General features: G+C 55.4%; 1 protein-coding gene across 3 annotated transcripts; it reads right to left on the bottom strand.

Annotated features, from left to right (window-relative positions):
- Window positions 1-938: 938 nt before the first annotated feature.
- Bok (BCL2 family apoptosis regulator BOK) lies at window positions 939-9,676 on the bottom strand. 3 transcript variants are annotated; one of them, XM_078018446.1, is made up of 6 exons: window positions 9,452-9,676; window positions 8,699-9,171; window positions 6,584-6,712; window positions 5,011-5,163; window positions 2,894-3,057; window positions 939-1,862 (listed from the first exon to the last, which is right to left on the bottom strand). In XM_078018446.1, the coding sequence occupies exons 1-6, from the start codon at window positions 9,463-9,465 to the stop codon at window positions 1,737-1,739; spliced, it is 1,059 nt and encodes a 352-aa protein (XP_077874572.1). In that variant the 5' UTR covers window positions 9,466-9,676; the 3' UTR covers window positions 939-1,736. The 3 variants fall into 3 exon arrangements, with proteins under 3 accessions (XP_077874572.1, XP_077874574.1, XP_077874573.1); XM_078018448.1 differs by having other exon boundaries at window positions 8,699-8,950; XM_078018447.1 differs by lacking the exon at window positions 5,011-5,163 and having other exon boundaries at window positions 9,452-9,673.
- Between the last annotated feature and the right edge of the window lie 10,046 nt (window positions 9,677-19,722).

The raw sequence follows: 19,722 nt of genomic DNA, 5'->3' as shown, positions 1-19,722 counted from the left end.
AGGACGGGGGCCTCCGGGAGCACAGGGGCAGAGGACGGGGGCCTCCGGGAGCACAGGAGCAGAGGACGGGGGCCTGGGGTAGCACAGGGGCAGAGGACGGGGGCCTCCGGGAGCACAGGGGCAGAGGACGGGGGCCTCGGGGAACACAGGAGCAGAGGACGGGGGCCTGGGGTAGCACAGGAGCAGAGGACGGGGGCCTGGGGTAGCACAGGAGCAGAGGACGGGGGCCTCGGGGAGCACAGGGGCAGAGGACGGGAGCCTCGGGGAGCACAGGTGCAGAGGACGGGAGCCTCGGGGAGCACAGGAGCAGAGGACGGGAGCCTCGGGGAGCACAGGGGCAGAGGACGGGAGCCTCAGGGAGCACAGGAGCAGAGGACGGGAGCCTCAGGGAGCACAGGAGCAGAGGACGGGGGCCTCGGGGAGCACAGGGGCAGAGGACGGGAGCCTCAGGGAGCACAGGGGCAGAGGACGGGAGCCTCAGGGAGCACAGGAGCAGAGGACGGGAGCCTCAGGGAGCACAGGAGCAGAGGACGGGAGCCTCAGGGAGCAGAGGACGGGAGCCTCCGGGAGCAGAGGACGGGGGCCTCCGGGAGCAGAGGACGGCACCCCCCAGGAGGTCTCAGAAGCACCCACACTTCACTGTCCCTTTGATTCAGCTGCCGGGGTCCAGTGAAGCCTCTCTTGGGAAATAGCTGCCAGCCCTGCCCTGGAAGGCCCCAGGCAGAGTTCCAGGTGTGCAACGTCCAGGGCCGTGGACGCTACTGGGACCTGACTAGTGGCACCAGTGACCCATGGCAATGTCCTGCGCATTTCTACTGCCCATCACACCCTGGACTCCCAGCGCCTTCTGCTGTGGGAACAGGCACCCACCTTTCCACCTGAGCAGACCAGAGCCACACACCGCCACTGTGCCCCAGGCAGCAAGGAGGGTGACTGTCTACAGTGAAACCACAGTTGGGACTTTATTTTCCAGGCTCTGCCCATCCCCCGTGCACGACCCTCTCTGCCAGGCAGGCAGGCTCCAGCTCCTGGCCTGGGGACAGGCTGTTAGCCAGTGGAGCTGCCAGGTGGGGACAGGAGCCAGAGAGGAAGGGCACTGAGTGCAGCCACCCAGGCCCCACTCAGCAGGGCTGGGCTGCTGGGGCTACAGGACCCCGCCTGGGCCAGCCTGGACTGCAGGGCACTCCACGGGGCTGGGCTTCCTGGGAGCCGGATGAGGGGGACACAAGGAAAGCCAGGCACACAATCGTCCTCCACCGAGGTGAAGCTCCGGGGGTCCCCCTTGCCCACAGGATCACAGGTCCACTGGTCAGGACACTGGCCTGGAACCTACACGAGTACTCCACTACGGTCAGGGCACTTCCCCCGTCTACAAATGGGTGAGGCCACCAGCGCGGGAGCCTTAGGCTGTTGACAGCTGGTCAGAGCGCTCAGTCCTCCCACTTCAGCAGGCAGAGACTCCGCAGGTGGACTGTGCAGGGCCCGCAGCCCCCAAGGACCACAGCCAGCCGGTATCTGGGATGGCCCTTCCTGAGGCAGGGGCATCAGGGAGCATGTGCTGCAGGGTCCCCCAGAAGGGCCACAGCTGCACGAAAGGCAGTCCTCTCCACTCACCCCTCCAGGGGCCTGGGTCTGCAGAGGGATGGGCTCAGAGAGGAGAGATGCTTCCCAGGTGTGGCTGGCCTCCAGGGATGGACCCAGGGGGCCAAGCCACAGCTCCTGTCCAGATGGGCAGCTCATCTCTCCGGCAGCAGCATGAAAAAGGCAGCCTTCAGGAAGCGGCCAAAACTGCAGAGCGCAGCCACCAGCCAGTGTGCACGGAGGCCAGGGTCCGTGCTGACCACGCATCTGAGGACATCAGTCTGTGAGGGAAGAGGGTACTGTCAGAGCAGAGCCTGGCCTCGCCACCCAGCACAAGCTTCAGCAGCACCGACCCACAAAGCCAGCACACTGTGAACCGCAGGCTGCCTGGGGCAGGAAGGCGGTGATGGGGCTGGACTGCAGGCACCTGAGGAGCTGGGCAGCAGGAGGGAGGAGCTCAGGGTGGGGAAGGAGACAAGCCACCGGCACCAGGACTCCCAAACACCCTCCTGCTTGCCAGCTGTCCCAAAGGAGTCTCCAACAGCCTGGCGTCCAAGGCCACTGGACAGCTTCAGACCTGCCCTGGGAGTGGGAGCAGAGGCTGAGTTTTGCAGAAGCGGAGACGCCCTGGGACTTGAGTCCTGGAGGATGGTGCGTGACTAGTCCTCACCCTCCCTGTCCTTTCTATTGCTAAGGAAAGGAAGGCTCCTCAGCTGACTCTGGCCACAGTGTTGCTCAGTGGACTCTCTGCTGGGCACAGGGTGCCTGCCAGGGTTTGCAGAGAAGACCACAGGAGGGGTCAGCAGCTTTGGTGTCTCTGCTGGGAATGCCGGAGCCAGGGGTCATTCTGGGAGTACACCCTCCCCGCAGCCCAGCCTCCAGTTGGGACCATGGTCCCAGCTGGTCCTTAACTCAACCTCAGGAGACCTTGACTCAGAGGCTCCGTGCCGAGGTCCAGCAGTACCATGGTCTGCCCAGGCCCAGGTGGCCAGTTGAGCGTGGAGAGAGTGGAGGTCTGACACCCACCCCTCTAGGCCTTGTGGCCCTCCTCTCGTGGGGGGAGACTAGGCCCTGAGGAGGTGAGGGTGCTCTGGGCAGGACCAGGATCTCCCCTCTGAGGGGGCCAGAGTCCTACCTCTCCCAAGTCATCTAGGGACAGCAGGTCTTCAGCTGGAGCGGGGCAAGATTGGACTGGAGCGGGTGGCAGGGTCCAGGCAGCAGAAGCAAGCCCAGAGCCTGCCCCAGAGCGCTTTCCACTCCCTCACCCTGCGCCAGGGACCCACCTCCCACAGCCCCGCACCCAGGGGCTCACCCATCCACCACGCCGCCTCAGCCAGGCTGCCAGGGTCTTGCGCACAAACTCCCCCAGGCAGTCCACCAGGGCGTGGACCATGGCGGGCTGGGCCTGCCGCACACAGTCCACAGCCAGTCCTGCAGCCACTGCGTACAGGGACACCACTTTGCCCCACGTGATGCCTGCAGAGAGAGAGTCACTGGTGAGTGGCTGGTCAGTGGGAGGTACCCAGAAGCCAGGTGGCTCCCACAGGCCCGCACCCCAGTGGCACTTGGCCAGCTGATAGCCTGGTGCGAGCCTGGCCACCGTCTCCCCTGGGTCAGTCCCGCCCACCCTGAGGGCAGGCAAGGTTCCCAGCCCCCTGCACACCTGCACTGGCCCAGCAGGAAACCTGTCCAGCCTCATGGACAGAGGAGGCCTCAGGGAGGCAGCTCCCCACAGGGTCCAGCAGCCTTGGGGCTGGACGAAAAAAACAGCCAGGACTCTCAGGGCACATTCATCCCTCTGCAGCTGGACAGCACCGTTGTCCATTTTATGAAGAAGCCAAGGCCCATGGAAAGAGCTTTCCCTGGACCACTAACCCACGGAGCAGCAGAACTGAGCTGTGGCCGCCTCGAGGAAGACAGACCAATGACCCTGGGGGAAAGTACTCTCAAGCCACGTGTTGGATGCCTTCCTGAATATATAAAGTAAGTTCATAAATCAGGCAGAAAAGGAGAGCTGCCAAGACAAGGACAGGGCTGAGCAGAGAGTGTGAGGCCCTGCGTTCCACCCCAGCACAGAGAAGAGCAAAGTGAACACAGTGAGGGTCTCAAAACAACAAGTGGAAAAAGCCAGACGCGCAGCATGCACACTGGGCGAGACCACCGTGTGCGACCACCGTGCGCCACGTCCAGAACAGACGGGCAGCGACCACGAGGACCCGTGGCTTGGGTACAGGGGATGGTGGTGGGTCACTATGCTGAAGTACCAAATTACAACTTCAACCGGGGACGCTGCCACTCATCCCCCTTCAAAAGGAAGAAAGAGCCCTGAGCACTGAGCACAGACCATGGACCACCCTGTGTGAAACCCGTGCATCCTATCAGACAAACCCAAGTCTCAAGCCTGGCCGAGACGGCCCCATTGGCCAGCTGCCACCAGGACAGTGCACATGGTCAGCCCCGGTCCTCCATGGCTGAGCTCCCACCCCAGCCTGCTTGAGGTCAGCAGGGCAACAGGGCCTCCTGACCATGCCCAGGCAGGTCTCCAGACCCCCTGCCCCCTGCCTGCAGCAGGCACTAGTAGAGGGAAAAGGCAGAGTGTTCTGTGGGGCCTGATGTGCAGAGAACAGCATGCTTCATGGGTAGCCACAATCCCACAGCTGGAGCCCACAGGGGCCAGCAGGAGGGGTGTCCAGGGCTGGTCTGGTCGCTCTGCTGGCCTGGGTTTCCTGTTCTCTTTCATTAAGACATCATTCCATTGCCATAATCGTTCAGACATGGAGAATTGCATTCTATACATTCCCACAGTTCACAACTATCTAATTCCAGGCCATTCCCACGTGCCCTGACCCATGGCTACCCCTAACCTACTTCCACCTCTGTGCTCAGCAGGATGCCAGCAGGGTGCTCGGGGTCCTGGTGCAGGGCACTTGTCCCTCCTGTCCATGACTGAATGGTGTATCTGTTTGTCAGCAGAGGGACCTGAGGCTGTTCCCACCTCTGTGGGCGTTTCCAGCTCTTGGGCATCTGCCTAGAGTGGCCAGGTTACACAGAAACTCCACATAATGCTTTGAGGACCTGTCAGGCTGTTTCCAACGTGCCCACACCACCTCTCCAGGTTACCTGCAGCCGCAGGCCAAGCCGTCCTGGTAGAACGAGGAAGCCTAATGGCTGCTGGTCTGGGTAGAGGCTCGTGTGCCTGCTGGTCTTTGTGTGTGCATGTCTGGATGGAGTGGAGCCCAGGACCTGGAGCACTGGGCTCTCTCTGCCCAAGGCACACCCCCGCCCTGTGCTGGCCTCTTGGACATGGTGCTTTCCTTCACATGCATGCACAGATACACACAGCACTAGGGACTGGGCCCCATCCCCAGTCTTCTTCACTCTGTTCTGAGCAGGGCCTCAGTGAGCTGCCCAGGCTGGCTTGGAACTCACAGTCTGCCTGCTTCTGCCTCCCAGTGGCCGAGATGGGTTCGAGGTGTGCCCACCACACCCAGTTCCTCTGCTGATCTTTCAGGTGGGATGCCTTGGTGGTAATGATTTCTAAGGGTTCCCTTGTTTTCCGGTCTTCTGTAAGATAGCTCACCACTGAAATGAGCACGGGGCAGGGGCTGTGCTCAGCAGCAGAGCGCTTGCCTGGCATGGGCGAGACCCTGGATTTGATCCTCAGCACCACATAAAAATAAACAAGTAAAATAAAGGTATCGTGTCCCACTACAACTAAAAATTAAATATTAAAAAAAGAAAAAGAAAGGAGCAGCGTGAACGCAAAGCCCCGGGAGAGCAGGGGAATGCCCCAGTGGTCGCTGCTGCCCCAGAACTGGGCTCTCCTGCCACCTGGGGCTGGAGACCAGGAGAAGCTCCACAGAGCCACCCCAGGGGGCCACAGCAGAGGAGGCCAGGGTGGCAGCGTCCGGCAGGGATGAGCCTGACGGGCTGCATTCGCAGCAGGAAAGCAGCCAGTGTGCCAGGCAGAGTGGGCACGCCACAGGCAGAGGGCTGAGGGCAGAGCCCCTGGGACCAGGAGGCTGGGGTTAGTGTGACAGGCAGCCACAAGCTGGTCTGAGGAGTGTCCTCAGAGCCCTCTGGCCACTGGAGAGGCAGACAAAGCCCTAATTCTCCCAGGCTCAGAGAGATGAAGAAAGAGCTGCAGGTCACACAGTCCACATGGGGCTAAGGACACTGTCACCAGGGGCCTGAAGCCATGGGTTGAGGGGGCAGCTGGCCTAGGCTCCCCCGGGACCCTAAGAGGCAGCAGACCCCGGGGGAGGAAGTTAGTGCTACGGGACCCTCCCCTGCCAGCTTTCCTGCCTTCCTCCCTCCACCCCAGCCTCGCCCAGGACCTCCCAGACCAGCCTGTACTCTGCTGCTTTCTGGTTCAGGCTGAGGGCCAGGATGGGCTCCGCCTCCCCAGGCCCCTGCTGGGCTCACACCCACTACCATCAGGGCCCCAGCTCCATGGCAGACACCAGCAGGCCCGAGCCACACTTGAAAAACCAGGCCGTGGCTTGTAAACCAGTCTGCTAAAGGCCGAGACAGACCCGGGAGGCCACCCACAGGGCACCCAGGACGCCTGTGCCCCAGGCTTCCTCCTGGGGCTCAGCCCACCCCAACACTTCCTACTGGAGGCCAGGATACTCCTTCTTGGACACTCCCCTCGGGCCCAGCACCTCACTATGAAAAGTCCAAGTCCGGCGGTGGGCACCCAGCCCCTCCAGCCCACAGCCGGCTCTGCAGCCCCAGGACAGGTGGCCCAGCAGTCCTGCAGAGCAGGCCATGCCCACCAGTGCTGGACCACAGTTGCCTGAGAGGCCCATGCCAGCTGCCCAAGGGCCAGCAGCTCTCAGAACCACTAAAGACCACAAAAGCCAGCACCATCTGAGCTGGTCTGTTCCCAGATTCAGACAACCCCAGCAGCAAGACGGTACTGTGAGCACCACAAGGCTGCCTCCTGGGGTCCCACAGCCACGGGACCCACCCTGAGGTCCCCTGGGGTGGACATGCCTACCTGCAGAGAAGATGTGGCCTGCCACAGCCAGGAATGCATCTGTCACCACGGGCTCCGACTGCACGGAGAGGTGCAGCTGGCCGGCCACATTGCGGTACACACTGGGCCGGATCTGCTCCAGCTCATCCCCTGCATAGGCACACAAGAGGTCAGCACTCTGACTTTGCCTGACTCTCCAACCCCAGGGAAACAGGCCATGGAGGAGCTGTGGGTGCCTCTGACCGGCCAGGCCCTGAGGCCAAGCTGCTGGGCCAGTGGGGTGGGAATCCTGCCCAGCGTGGGTGGTGTCTGCATGGTGACTCACTGGCAGGCAAGCAGCCGGGCTGCTCAGGCAGGTGGCCAGGGCCCAAACTGGGGAGGGGCTGGGCAGGGAGACCCCAACAGGTGGGCGCCTCACATGGGGTCCTAGCTCAGGCCCCAGAACCACCTGGTGGTGGCTCTGGTGAAGGACCTGGAGAGACCAAGCCATGGCTGGGGGGTTACCAGCACCACCCACTCTGCAACTTGGGCTCCCAGTACCAAGCGGGTGTGTCCTGTGGCACCGAGTCAGCTCAGCCCTGTTGGGGAAATGCCTCCCACAGGCCCTGCCTGCCTCGTTGGCGGCAGGCCCTGGGAGGTGAGGTGGAAGCACTGGGAAGATCAAGGTGCTGGGAACCCCACACAGCCCTGGGTCGGGTGTCCCAGCCAAAGCCAACAGGGTGCTGCTGACTATCCAGTCAGCCAATGAGAGCCTCCGGGACACCCCTGGGGCCAGCTGTGCTCCATCCAGTTAATTGAGATCTGGAACCAGAGCAGAACCCAGAGGCCAGCCAGAGGGTGGGGACATGGCATGGAAATTCCCAAGGCTGGCCTGGCTGTTCCCAAACACAGACCTTGGGGGCCTCTGGGGACGAGCCCTAGGGATCGATGTGGGACAAAGCCAGGCTGGGGACAGGCTGGGGGTTAGCAGACAGTGCCAGGCTGTGGAAGCATTCACCCTGAATAGCTGAGATAGCAGACAGTAACAAGAACACCTTGGAGTTCAAACTGCCTCCCTCCAGGGTCCCCTTTGGCTGGGGACATGGCAGAGCTGGGCAGTGGAAAGGGCCTGTGCTTGCTGAGAGGCCCAGGCCCAAGGCCTGTGGGGGGAAAGCAGGAATGAGGGAACAGAGGGAGACAGCAGGTCAGGGCCAGGCAGGATGTCTTCCCAGCCGTCCCAGAGGGCTGGCAGGCTCTGGGGAGGACAAGGAATGTCCTGGAGTGGCCCTCAGCCCAGCTGGAAGAGGCAGCAGAAGTGGGTGTCACAGGACACCACAGCCAGATTGTCCCCAAGCCCCTGCACGCTGCTGCCTCTGCACACCTGAGATGTGGCCCTCTTTCCCTTCCCAGATGGGATCCACCCTCCTGGAAGCTCAGTGCTGGTCCCCACATCATCTGACCCTCTACCCTGCACACTTCTGGGCAGGCCAGAGCTACACTGTCCTGCTCCTTGACCCAGACACACCAGTGTTAGCCCAGGGAGCTGGGTATCCCCCTGTCCCCAATGACCGGGCTCTCCTCACACCCACTCAGGCTCCTCCCCTGGCCCAGCGTCTGGCTGGGGCACGGTGGACAGCCCAGGGCAAGAGTCTGCCTGTGTCTCCCTTCTGGGTGCAGACCCTGGGCGGCCTGTGCCCCAGAAACAAGTTCCCAGCGGCCGGCCTCCTCCAACCTCCAGATCAAGGGAGAAGCTCAGCGGGTGTCCGGATTTCAGCCAGAAACAAAAAGGCCTATTTTCCAAAACAAACATCGGACACGTGGTCCCACAAAGGATTTTTGGGCCCTGCTGAGTACAAGGGTCACTCTGAAGCTCAGACACTAAAACATCATTCTTTCTGGAGCTTTCTATGGTTTATGGCGAGAATGACTGAAATCTGAGTCAAGCCAGCGAAGGGCTAGGGGTGGGGGCTGTGCCGGGGGCGGTGCCGGCGGTGCAAGCTGGTCGTCCCGAGACGGCGGGCCAGGCACAAGGGGGCACCCGGGCAAGCCCCCTCTGTCCCGGAGAAACGGAGGCCCAGGGGTGAACGAACTGGCGGGCCCGCCCCGTCGGCCGGGTCTGCAGCGACAGCCGGGACCGCCCGCAGGGCCCGCACTCACCCAGGCGCAGCAGCACGGCGCACACCTCCGCCAGGCGGCCGCCGGGGGCCGGCGCCGCACGCTCCGGCGCGCTCCAGGCGAGGCCGGCGCGCAGAAGCCGCGCGTGCACGTACTCCCGGCCTAGCGCCTTGGCCTGGGCCACCAGCTCCTTGTCGGTGGGCGAGCGGTCAAAGGCGTCCATGATCTCGGCGGCGAAGACCGAGGAGCGCCGCAGCACCTCCATGACCGGCACGCGGGCGGGGGGCGCCGCACCTGTGCGCAGACAGCGCTCAGCCGGGCTCACTGGCCGGCCGCGGGGAGGCCGGGCCCGCGCTCGGGCGCGCGGCAGGGCGCGGGACACCGCGGTCCCCACCGCGTGCGTCCGGGCCGCGTCGGCGCGGCGAGCCGGGGCGCACCGGGAGGCCGGGTTGGGCGCGGTCCTCAGGAGGGGCCGCGGCCAGCTGCCCGCACCCTTTCGTTTTTGTGCCCCGATCCTGAAAAACACGATGTTATATGCTTTGGGATTCCAAATTGAATTCCAAATCGTTTTACAGTTCCCTCCGCAGCCGGGGACCGGCCACCGCGGGGAAACAGCCAACTCCCTGGGGCCGCAGTGCTCCAGCTCCGAGACGAGCGGGCGGGCGGGGACGCGGCGCAGGCTGCCCAGCCGCTCGGAACGCGCGCCGTCCAGCCGGGACCCGCTGGCCTGCAGGCTCCGGGGCCGCCGCCTCCGCACCCCGCGTCCCCGCGGCCAGGCACCGGGGCGCCGCTCACCGCTCCCGCCGCATGTCGCGGGCGCGCAGGCTTCAGGCTGTGCTCCGCGCCTCCTCCGCCGGCCCCCGGCCTTCCTTTCGCGCCATCCAGCGCGCGCCCGGACCGACGCGCAGGGTCCCGCCGCCTCCCGCGCGCTGGGGGTTCTGGTCCCAGCCCCGCAGCGCGGAACGCGCCGCGCGACGCCCGCCTGCGAGAGGCGAGGCTGGGGCTTGGCCTTCTAAGGAGAAGGCAACCCCCGGGGGCGGAGCCCGGAGCCTTGGCCCCAGCGCCCCAGCCTCCCGGCTTAAGGAGGCCCTGCGAGTCCCGGGAGGCGCTGGCACGCGGGGCCGGGCACTTGGCTGGCTGGGTGGGTGCCCCGGGACTCGTGTCCGAGGACTGCGTCGGACACTTAGATTTTTACTGTAGCAAAGACACCTCGCACTGGGTTGGCTTTTAACGAACAGGAGTTCTTAATGAAGTCCAGTCTCTTCAATCAATGTTTTCTTTTGCGGTTCGCCGCTTTATACTAGAGTGTTCTCTGTTTCCTATTAGAAGCTTAAATGACTTGGGGTACACAGTTAGATGCACGAGGGATCACAAGTTCTTGTAAATGGCGTGGCCGGAGGTCGGAGATCGATTTCGCCCTTTTGGATTTCCAAGTAACCCAGCATCACTTATTGAAAGCATCATATGTAAGGGTCTGTTCTATCCCACTCACCTATTTCTTTATCTTTGGACCAATCTCACACAGTTTGAGCAGTAGAGTTAACCAATTTGATCTAATTCATGTATATGAAACACTTGAGTCAGCAACTGTAAAATGCATATCCTTTCCATGTGCATATAGGGCATTTACCAAAAATAGACCATATCTTGGGTCATAGACAAGTGACAGCGAATTTCAAAGAATTGAAATCCTATAGTGTGTCCTCTCTGAATTAAAGCTAAATTACAGGAAAACTACTAGAAAGTCACTAATTTTGCTTGGAAGTGAAATGCCATACTTGTAAATAATCAGGGGTGAAATAATCGAGATGGAAGTTGTAAAATATGTTCAAGTGAACAGAAGCAAAATATCACACATCCTTTAAGTGCTAAAGTGGTACTTTAGCTGTAGAGAAAAAGTTGAAAATTAGTGCTTCAAGCTCCAACTCAAAAAGCTACGAAAAGAATGACAAACTCAAAGATGACATAAGAGCTGAAAGTAAAGAAAAAGCAGAAAACAATAACAAAGACTTTTCTAAAAAAAAAATCTGAGAAATTCAACGAAGATGAAAGTTGGTTCTTTGATGAGATCAATATAATTGATAGGAAAGATTGAGTAAAAGAAAACACAATTCCACTGTCAGGAGTGAACAAAGAACATCATTATACATGCTGCAGGCACGGAAAGGGTCAGAAGAAGAGGGCGTCAACAACTTGATGTTGAACATTCTAGATGAACACAACATAAAACTGACATTAGAAGAGGCTGAGCACCTGGAGAGTCCTATATCATTAAATAAATTCAGCGCATGATTTGAAATCTTCTCAAAATGACAATTTTAGTTTTAGATTGTTTCATTGAGGAATTACTCTAAATAGTTGAAGAAATATCTTTGGTTTTACACAAACCTGTCCAAAATACAGAAAATGAGGATATATTTCCCAAAATCATTTTGTGAGGACAATCTTACAGTCCAAAACTACTGAGCACACTGTGAAACGCTAAGAGGCCTGTGGACCATCTGCTGTGGCATCTGTTGAACAGAGAAAACAAAACCTAACTCATGAATCTGGGTCTCTGATGAATCACTGATTTATGTAAAAAATCATCCTGTAGTAAGTGCTTGTTATCTGTCTTTGCACCAAAGCCACTGCGCTATAAAATGAAAGAGTAAATTTGAATGAAAAAAGTTTTTTCCCCAGTTCTGGGGATTTAAAATGTATTGAGACCTTTTTATTTTTATTTTATTTTATTTATTTTTAGATAGGGTCTCACTAAGTTGTCCAGGTGACCTCAAAATTGCTACCCCCATCTCAGATTACCAAATCAGTGGGATTACAGGTTTGAGCCCCTACCCCAGCTTAATGCACTCTTTGATGCAGAGTTGAACACAGAAGGTCTTGAATTTCTGAAGAGCACTCAGGATTGTGATTTCCTGTAGTTTATACGTAGAAGCTCAGGGAAGGAAAGAGACGGATCCTGGCCACAGCCAGACTGTGTGCCTGGGTGTGTGACCCCTGGGAAGGGCAGTTCTGACCTGAGTGTGGCCACTCACACCCACTCCCTGCCTCCTGCAGGCAACTCCAGGCCCCATTCACAGCCTCAGCTTTCTCCCATGCAAAATGGACTCATGAGCTCTGCTTCCTGTTTCCTGGGCTCTGGCATAGCCACCGAATCATGGGGCATGGCCCCTCTACTCAGGAGCTGGAGAAACCACGTTGGCACCAGCCCCAACGTGTCCCCTACAGACGACTGACTGGAGCAGGAATTTAAAATGACCCAGGTGGGGTGGAGCCAGTGTGACCACAAACCCTGTCCAGACCGTTAAAAGGCCAGCGTGTGCTGCTGTGAGCAGGGTCTCCCGGTCCTGGGAACCTAGAGGTGGCTGGTCTGATCCACCCAGTTGCACCCCAGCCGCCAACTCCCCAGGACGGTTTTGACTTCTCTTTCCTCCACTCAACCTGGTCTTGGGATTCATGCTCTCCATTCTTGTCTTGCCTCTGATAGCTCTGTCCGCCTGGGGTTGACCCAGGTTGGAACTCAGTCCCTGGTTGGTGATGAGCCTTCAGAGTGCCACTCGAGCCCAAACTGGCTAGGGCACTGGGAGGTTTGCTGATTTGTGTGACTGAGACTTCCAGCGAGGTCTGCTGGTTTCAGGCATGGCTAAATCCAGGAGTCTGTCCATCTGTGGATCTGTGTTCTGCTCTGATGAATTTCCCTTCATGTAGACTGCCCAGGAGCCACTGCAGGATGACTTCCACAGATGCCTGCCTACACACCATCATTTCAGTCTGACAGTGAAAGAACACCAGTCTTTCCAGGTAGTTTCTGGGAGGGGTGAGGATATCCTGGGGCGGGGCCGGGGCAGCTTCTGTGTCACATCCTTCTCTGACCCAGCTGTGGTTGGGGGCAGGAAGTGTCCAGCTGCCAGGCCTGGGTCACATCTGGCCCTGGACTGGGACAGGGGCTGTCAATTCCACCCGGACTCCTGTGGGAAGTGGCAGAATTTCCACAAAATCCCTGACCCCAACCCTGACCCTGAGTCATGGATCTTGTGGGAAGCAGAGGGGTCCATAGCCCAGTGCCCCTGGCCTTCAGTGACCCAGACCCAGCCTGCTTCCCCAGTCTCCCCCCTGCTGGCCCCTGTGACTTGGGTTTGCTGTACACAGGGCACTTGCCTTCCTGCTCAGGCCCGGGCACAGCTGGGGGCAGAGGGAGGGTCAGGTGACTGTGGCTCTGTGTATCCTTCCCCATGGCGGGCAGTGGGTGCCCCAGCAGCAGGGTGCTTCCTCTCTGTGGCCACCTGACCTGGCCAGCAGTAGATCCCAGCCAGCTCCAGGGCACTGTCAGCCATTTTCTTTGCCTGATGGGCTTGGGGCCAGTCTGAGCCTGGGTTCCTACTCTGGGGTGGGCAGTGGGGTCTGCTGGGGTCTTCTCCGTGCTCTGGTGATTTCCACCCCGCAGGGAGCCCCATCCCAGGGCCAAGACTACTGCTCTGGTCAACAGAGAGGGGAGCTGCAGGGGCTGGCTTCAGTCCCAGGGAACAGGGGACGCAGAGCCCTTGGACTCGGGGGAGCTGCCTCACCAGGACTGGGCTTTCCACCTCCCCGATGGCCATCACCTGAACCAGGCAGCTGAGCCAGCAGCCAGCAGGCCCCGCCCTCTGGGGAGCAGCCTGCACACGCTCTGGGCTTGGCGGACACCCAGCAGGGCCAGGCCCGCCTTGAGGCCCGTCCAGCGGGATGGGCGGGCCCACAAAGTCGCTGCAGGTCTGGTCCTTGCCGGGATGGGCATGCTCAGAGCCTGCAGGAGCAGGGAGCCTCCTCTGCAGCTGATGGCCAGGAGCCCGCTGTAACAGGCAACTGTGCCTAGCAGGGTCACAGGAGAGGCCTGAGGGAGATGAGAGGGAGACCACCCTGGAGTGGGCAGGGGCCCGCCTGGCCCCACTGCTCCGGGTGCCCCACAGCCACACTGGAGGCCCTGTGCTGACAGGGTCAGTCCTCCTCCGAGGCAGACCACCTAGGCCCCTGAGCCACCTGTCTGTGCTGCCAGCCACCCCCAAGTCAGTGTAGGCCACTTCCTGAGCCCAGCCCCGTGGGGTACTGAGCTGGCAGCGTACGCATGGGTACAAAATGGGCGCATGGGGCAGTGTGGGTGGTCTGCATGGGCACGGAAGGGCTGGGTGTTCCAGAAGGGGCTGGACCCGGGTCTCAGGAGCCTTTGAGTACAGTGGGCCACCGTGGGAATAGAAGGGCCTGGTGTCCCCTCTGGGTCACCTTCCTGGCCATGGCATGGCCTGCTGGTCTGGTGGGTAGGGTTTCACTGACCAGTTGCTGGGCATGTGCAGAGTGACCCAGGAGCTTGGGGCAGGTGCTTTCACTAAGATTCCATGTCCTCCTTGGCCTCCTGCCCCAGTGCCCACCATAGCCCCCTGTCCAAGCCACAGGGTACCCAGGACACTGGCCTCTGTTCTGACTGCTGGCTCCTGCTTCTCTCACAAAGATCGGAAAATCGAAGCCAACTGGGAGGTGGGAGTGCCACCGGCCTCGGCTGTCCCTTCTTCCCTCGGCATGGCTGTGTGTCATTTCCCCAGCGAGACCCCAGACCCCATGGGCACCTGGGAAGGAGAAGCCAGCTGCAGCCTCAAGTCAGTCCCCAAGGGAGCAGCCCTTCTGTCTGCAGGGGTCTGGCCCTCCAGTGCTTCCCCCACTGACGGTCCCTGGGCAGCCTGGGGCCGGGGAGGGTCCAGAAGACTCCTGTCCGGGGTAGACAAGGACCTCAGGCTGCTCTGAGTGGCACAGTCCTGGTCAGAACGGGAGCATCTTCCAGTCTGTCCTCTGTGGCCATTCAAACCTGGGCTCCAGGGGTGGGGCTTGCTCTCGGGGAGCTGTCTTTTCTCATGGACTGTCCTAACTCTGGAGTCTGGTCCTGTTCTGCTGTCAGTAGTGTGGACACCTCCCAGGCTGTTACCTCAGACCTTGCATCCTGGTACCAGGCCACATGCTGCTCTGGGTACCTGGACCACCCTGCGTTTGCACGGGGCCTTGCTGTGTCCACCAGCTAGCGCTAGCCTCTGCCCCTGACCTTCTCCTGCCCTCTGGTGCTGGTCGAATTCCACGTTATTTTCATATGATATTTGAAAAGGACCTATGTTAGGGTCCGGCTCTGATGCAGTTTGTTTATTGGTTTGTTAGCTGTAGGTGGACACAATAACTTTGTTTAATTTATTTGTTTTTATGTGGTGCTGAGGATGGACCCATGAAGGCTCACACCTGCTGGGCAAGCGCTCCACCACTGAGCCCCAGCCCCAGCCCCTGAAGTGGTTTTAAAAATACAGTTTTGCAAATGTTACAGAGAAAGGTTTTGGGGACTGGGGACATAGCTCAGTTGGAGGAGTGCTGGCCTTGCCTGCATAAAGCCCTGGGTTCAAACCTCAGCAACACACACACACACACACACACAAGATCAAAGAAAGGTTCTCTTCACTTTTCCTCTTCTCTAAATGGGGTGGGTGGTCTCTCCTGAACTTTCTGAAGAATCCACCCTTCTCTGCAACAGTAGTGGCCAGGGCACTTGGCCTGCTGTTAGAAATCCAGGTGCCACAGAAACCAAACACATGCTCAGACGCCGCTCAGTGAGGTCAAGGTCACTTCTGCAGAAAGGTGTCTGGGGAGCCTGGACAGTTGGGCGGCAGTCCCCTACTGTGATCCCTAACACAGCACTGCCCCCTGCTCTGACAGGAGGAGCCAGGTGTCACATCCTGCACCATTGGCTGATTTTAAAGTTGGTGGGCAAAGGGAAGGGCTATAGTTAAAATGGCTATGATTGGTAAAGGCATTTCTGTACATCAGTGACAAATCCTCTGAAGGGAAATGAGGAACGCCACCCCATTTACAATAGCCTCAAAAATAAAAGATACTTGGGAATCAACTTAATGAAAGAGGTTAAAGATCTATACAATGAAAACTACAGAACCCTAAAGAGAGAAATCAAAGAAGACCTTAGAAGATGGAAAGATTTACCTTGCTCATGGATAGGCAGAATTAATATTAACAAAGTGACCACACTACCAAAAGCACTTACAGATTTAATGCAGTTCAGATCAAAATCCCAATGGCATTCCTCATAGAAATAGAAAAAGCAATCATTAAATTCATCTGGAAAAATAAGAGACCCAGGATAGTAAAGCAGTCCTTAGCAGGAAGAGTGAAGCAGGTGGTATCACTATACCAGACCTTAAACTATACTACAGGGCAATAGTAACAAAAACAGCATGGTATTCCTCTTTTTTTTTTTTTTTTTAGAGAAAGTGAGAGAGGAGAGAGAGAGAATTTTTAATACTTATTATTTTTTAGTTCTCAGCGGACACAACATCTTTGTTGGTATGTGGTGCTGAGGATCGAACCCGGGCCGCACGCACGCCAGGCGAGCGCGCTATGGCTTGAGCCACATCCCCAGCCCAACAGCATGGTATTGGCACCAAAACAGACTGGTAGACCAAGGGTACAGAATAGAGGACACAGAGACTAACCCACAAAATTACAATTATCTTAGATTAGACAAAGGCGCCAAAAACATGCATTGGAAAAAAAGATAGCCTCTTCAACAAATGGTGCTGGGAAAACTGGAAATCCATATGCAACAAAATGAAATTAAACCCCTATCTCTCACATGCACAAAACTCAACTCAAAGTGGATCAAGGACCTAGGAATAAAACCAGAGACTCTGCGTCTAATAGAAGAAAAAGTAGGCCCTAATCTTCATCATGTTGGATTAGGCCCTGACTTTGTTATAAGACTCCCAAAGGGAAGGGTTGTGGCTCAGTGGCAGAGCGCTGGCCTATCATGCATGAGGCACTGGGTTTGATCCTCCATACCACATAAAAATAAACAAATAAAATAAAGGTATTATGTCCATCTACAACTAATTTTTTTTAAAAAAAGACTTCTATAGCACAAGAATTAAAGGCAAGAATCAATAAATGGGATGGATTCAAAGTAAAAAATCTCTTCTCAGCAAAAGACATAATCAGTGAGGTGAATAGAAAGCCTACAAATTGGGAGCAAATTTTTACCCCTCACACATCAGATAAGTACTAATCTCTAGGGTATATAAAAACTCAAAAACCTTAACACTAACAAAACAAACAACCCAATCAATAAATGGGCCAAGAACGTGAACAGACACTTCTCAGAAGAGAATATACAATCAACCAACAAATATTTGAAAAAATATTCAACATCTCTAGCAATTAGAGAAATGCAAATCAAAACTACTCTAAGATACCATCTCACTCCAGTCAGAATGGCAGCTATCATGAAGACAAGCAACAATAAGTGTTGGCGAGGATGCGGGGAAAAAGGTCCACTCATGTATTGCTGGTGGGATTGCAAAATGGTGCAGCCAATATGGAAAGCAGTATGGAGATTCCTTGGAAAACTGGGAATGGAACCACCATTTGACCCAGCTATCCCTCTCCTCATTCTATACCCAAAGGACTTAAAAACAGCATACTACAGGGACACAGCCACATCAATGTTCATAGCAGCACAATTCACAATAGCTAAACTGTGGAACCAACCTAGGTGCCCTTCAGTTGATGAATGGATAAAGAAACTGTGGTATATATACACAATGGAATATTACTCAGCAATAAAAGAGAATGAAATCATGGTATTTGCAAGTAAATGGATGGAGTTGGAAAAGATAATGCTAAGTGAAATTAGCCAATCCTAAAAAAGCAAATGCCAAATGTTTTCTCTGATGTGAGGTGACTGATTCATAGTGGGGTAGGGAGGGGGAGCATGGGAGGAATAGACAAACTCTAGATAGGGCAGAGGGGTGGGAGGGGAAGGGAGGGGGCAGGGGGTAAGCAATGATGATGGAATGCAATAAGCATCATTTACCAAAGTACATGTATGAAGACATGAATTGGTGTGAACATACTTGATATACAACTAGAGATATGAAAAATTGTGCTCTATATGTATATTATGAATTGCAGTGCATTCCACTGTCATTTATTTTTAAATACATTTATTTTTAAAAATCAATAAAAATTCTTAATTTCCCATGCCCATGCGGGACACTGACGTGCCTTCGTTTCTTGCATCCTCTGCTTTAGCCAACTTGAGCTTGCTTGATGCAATCATAGGAGTCCATAGAGGACCCAGTCCTGAGAAACAATGAATGGTAAGAGTAAACTGTTAAACTGTGTTGTTGCAGTATTCATACCAATAACTTTTCATACTTAAAACTTGTGGGAATGCATATAAAAAACAACTATTTTGATACTCAAAGAATAAACTCTAAAAAGTCTTCTGTTCCAAAAAAATTAATAAAATAGAATGGCTATGATTGGGTCTTACATCCCAATTAAAGATAAATGCTATATTCTGAGAATGGAACACTGAAATTTGTATTTCTCACATTTTTCTTTCCTACCTTTGGGTCTCATTTTCATGTTTGTCCTTGTGCCTTTGGCATTGCCATCCATCCTAGACATGTTAACTTTTGGGGGGTGGAAGTGACCCTCGGTAATGAGCTCGCCCCTGGCTAGTCGTTGAGATGGCTGTCCTGATGATCAGGAGCATGCGGTGAGGCCCTGCCCAGCTCCGTTGTGGCTGGTCTTCTTTCCAGGTCTTGATTAAAATCAGGTGGCAAGTGGCCAGGGTGGAAGCGATGAGTCGCCAACTCCAGAGGGGGAGTCTGAGCAGCAGCTCATAATAATCATACCATAAAAAATATACACAGAAAGGTCTCAAGTTGACTCAGAACAGACCGTGAGTCTTACAGAGCTTTTTGTGATAATTATCAGGCACTCCCGTGCAAAAACATGTCCTTTACAACCTCCCAGTTTGACTTAACTTTAGGAGCACTGACACAAATGCACACCTCAAGTAAAAGAGCCGTTGTCTTACCTTTTACATGTCCATGCGTGGCCGTGTTTTACTCATACTCTCCTGCCAGGTGCTTAAGACCAAGGTGGTCAGAATCGACCTCTTTCCTCTCCACTGTTGGAGTCAGCTGAGATTTGTCACTCTTGGGAACTTGTGAGAAGCGTCTTGGCTCCTTTAGCTTTTCCTCTATCAGTTGTGCCTTCTTCCAGGTTGGGTCAGTGTCTTGCTGACCACATGTGGCTTCCCTTGGAAGCATGAGAGCCGTTTCCCTCTCCAGTGGTCCTCCTCTTTGCAGCATGTGCACTGGTTGGCTTTCTGTTCTCTAGGGTCTTCACTATCCCCCTGCTAGGGAGATTGGGTGACTCATCAGAGTCACAGGCCCTAGAGAGGTGGCCTGTGGTCCCTGGATCCTGGCTGACCTTAGAGAGCAAGGGCCAAAATATCAGCTTCTTTCTCCTTGGCCCTTTTACTTCCTTAACTTTGGTCTCCAAGTCTTAGTTTCAGACATCTAGCAGGCCAGTTTCACACAGTCTTGAAGTAGGAGTTCTGGGTTTTAAATTTTAATGTCTATAATTTCATAATTATCCTTTTCATTTAATTGGTCATTATTAATACTGGGAGTCAGCTTTATATCCTAGCATACTATAGGTGATGGTGTATTGTCTCAAATTAAATCAGGTTATTTTATTAGAAACAGTGGTTCTGCAAAACATTAGCAGGCAACAGATATAGTTTTACAAGGAAAATTCAAAATGATATTAACAAGACCAAAAACATCCACTTTATATAATAGCTATGAACCATAATTTTTATAATCCTAAACCTGTGCTTAGTTATGTATCATATCTCTTGTCCATTTTGAGATAATGGAAATCTTTACAACAAAAAACTATTCTTTGAACAAAACTTTAAATGGGCATAAGTCCAGCCTACTTTGGAGTCATCCTAACATGGAGTAGCATGACAGGCAGAGTCCCCCTTAGGTGAAGTGGAGTTTTTAACAAATAACACAACATTACATCTGAAACATGAATCAAAAAACTAAGAGAGCTCCTAAATTTATTTTTGTGGAAAAAGTAGAAAAATGCTTCCATGTTTTATCATGTCAACTTTTAAACAAATCATGTTCTCCTTATTAACTGTCAAAAATACATTTTAATTCCTATCCCAGTATAAAAAAGTAGCA

The sequence above is a fragment of the Ictidomys tridecemlineatus genome, chromosome 7 (assembly GCF_052094955.1).
Source record: "Ictidomys tridecemlineatus isolate mIctTri1 chromosome 7, mIctTri1.hap1, whole genome shotgun sequence".
NCBI lineage: Eukaryota > Metazoa > Chordata > Mammalia > Rodentia > Sciuridae > Ictidomys > Ictidomys tridecemlineatus.
The sequence above is the reverse complement of the archived record's forward strand: the minus strand, read 5'-3'. Positions and strand labels throughout refer to the sequence as shown.

What these genes read in the sequence shown, in the direction of transcription:
- Bok (XM_078018446.1), bottom strand. An exon ending in CGCCGTGCTGCTGCGCCTGG is followed by an intron (nt 6,713 to 8,698) that starts GTGAGTGCGGGC and finishes GTGCCTATGCAG; the next exon opens with GGGATGAGCTGGAGCAGATC. An exon ending in AGGCCACATCTTCTCTGCAG is followed by an intron (nt 5,164 to 6,583) that starts GTAGGCATGTCC and finishes TGCTCATTTCAG; the next exon opens with TGGTGAGCTATCTTACAGAA.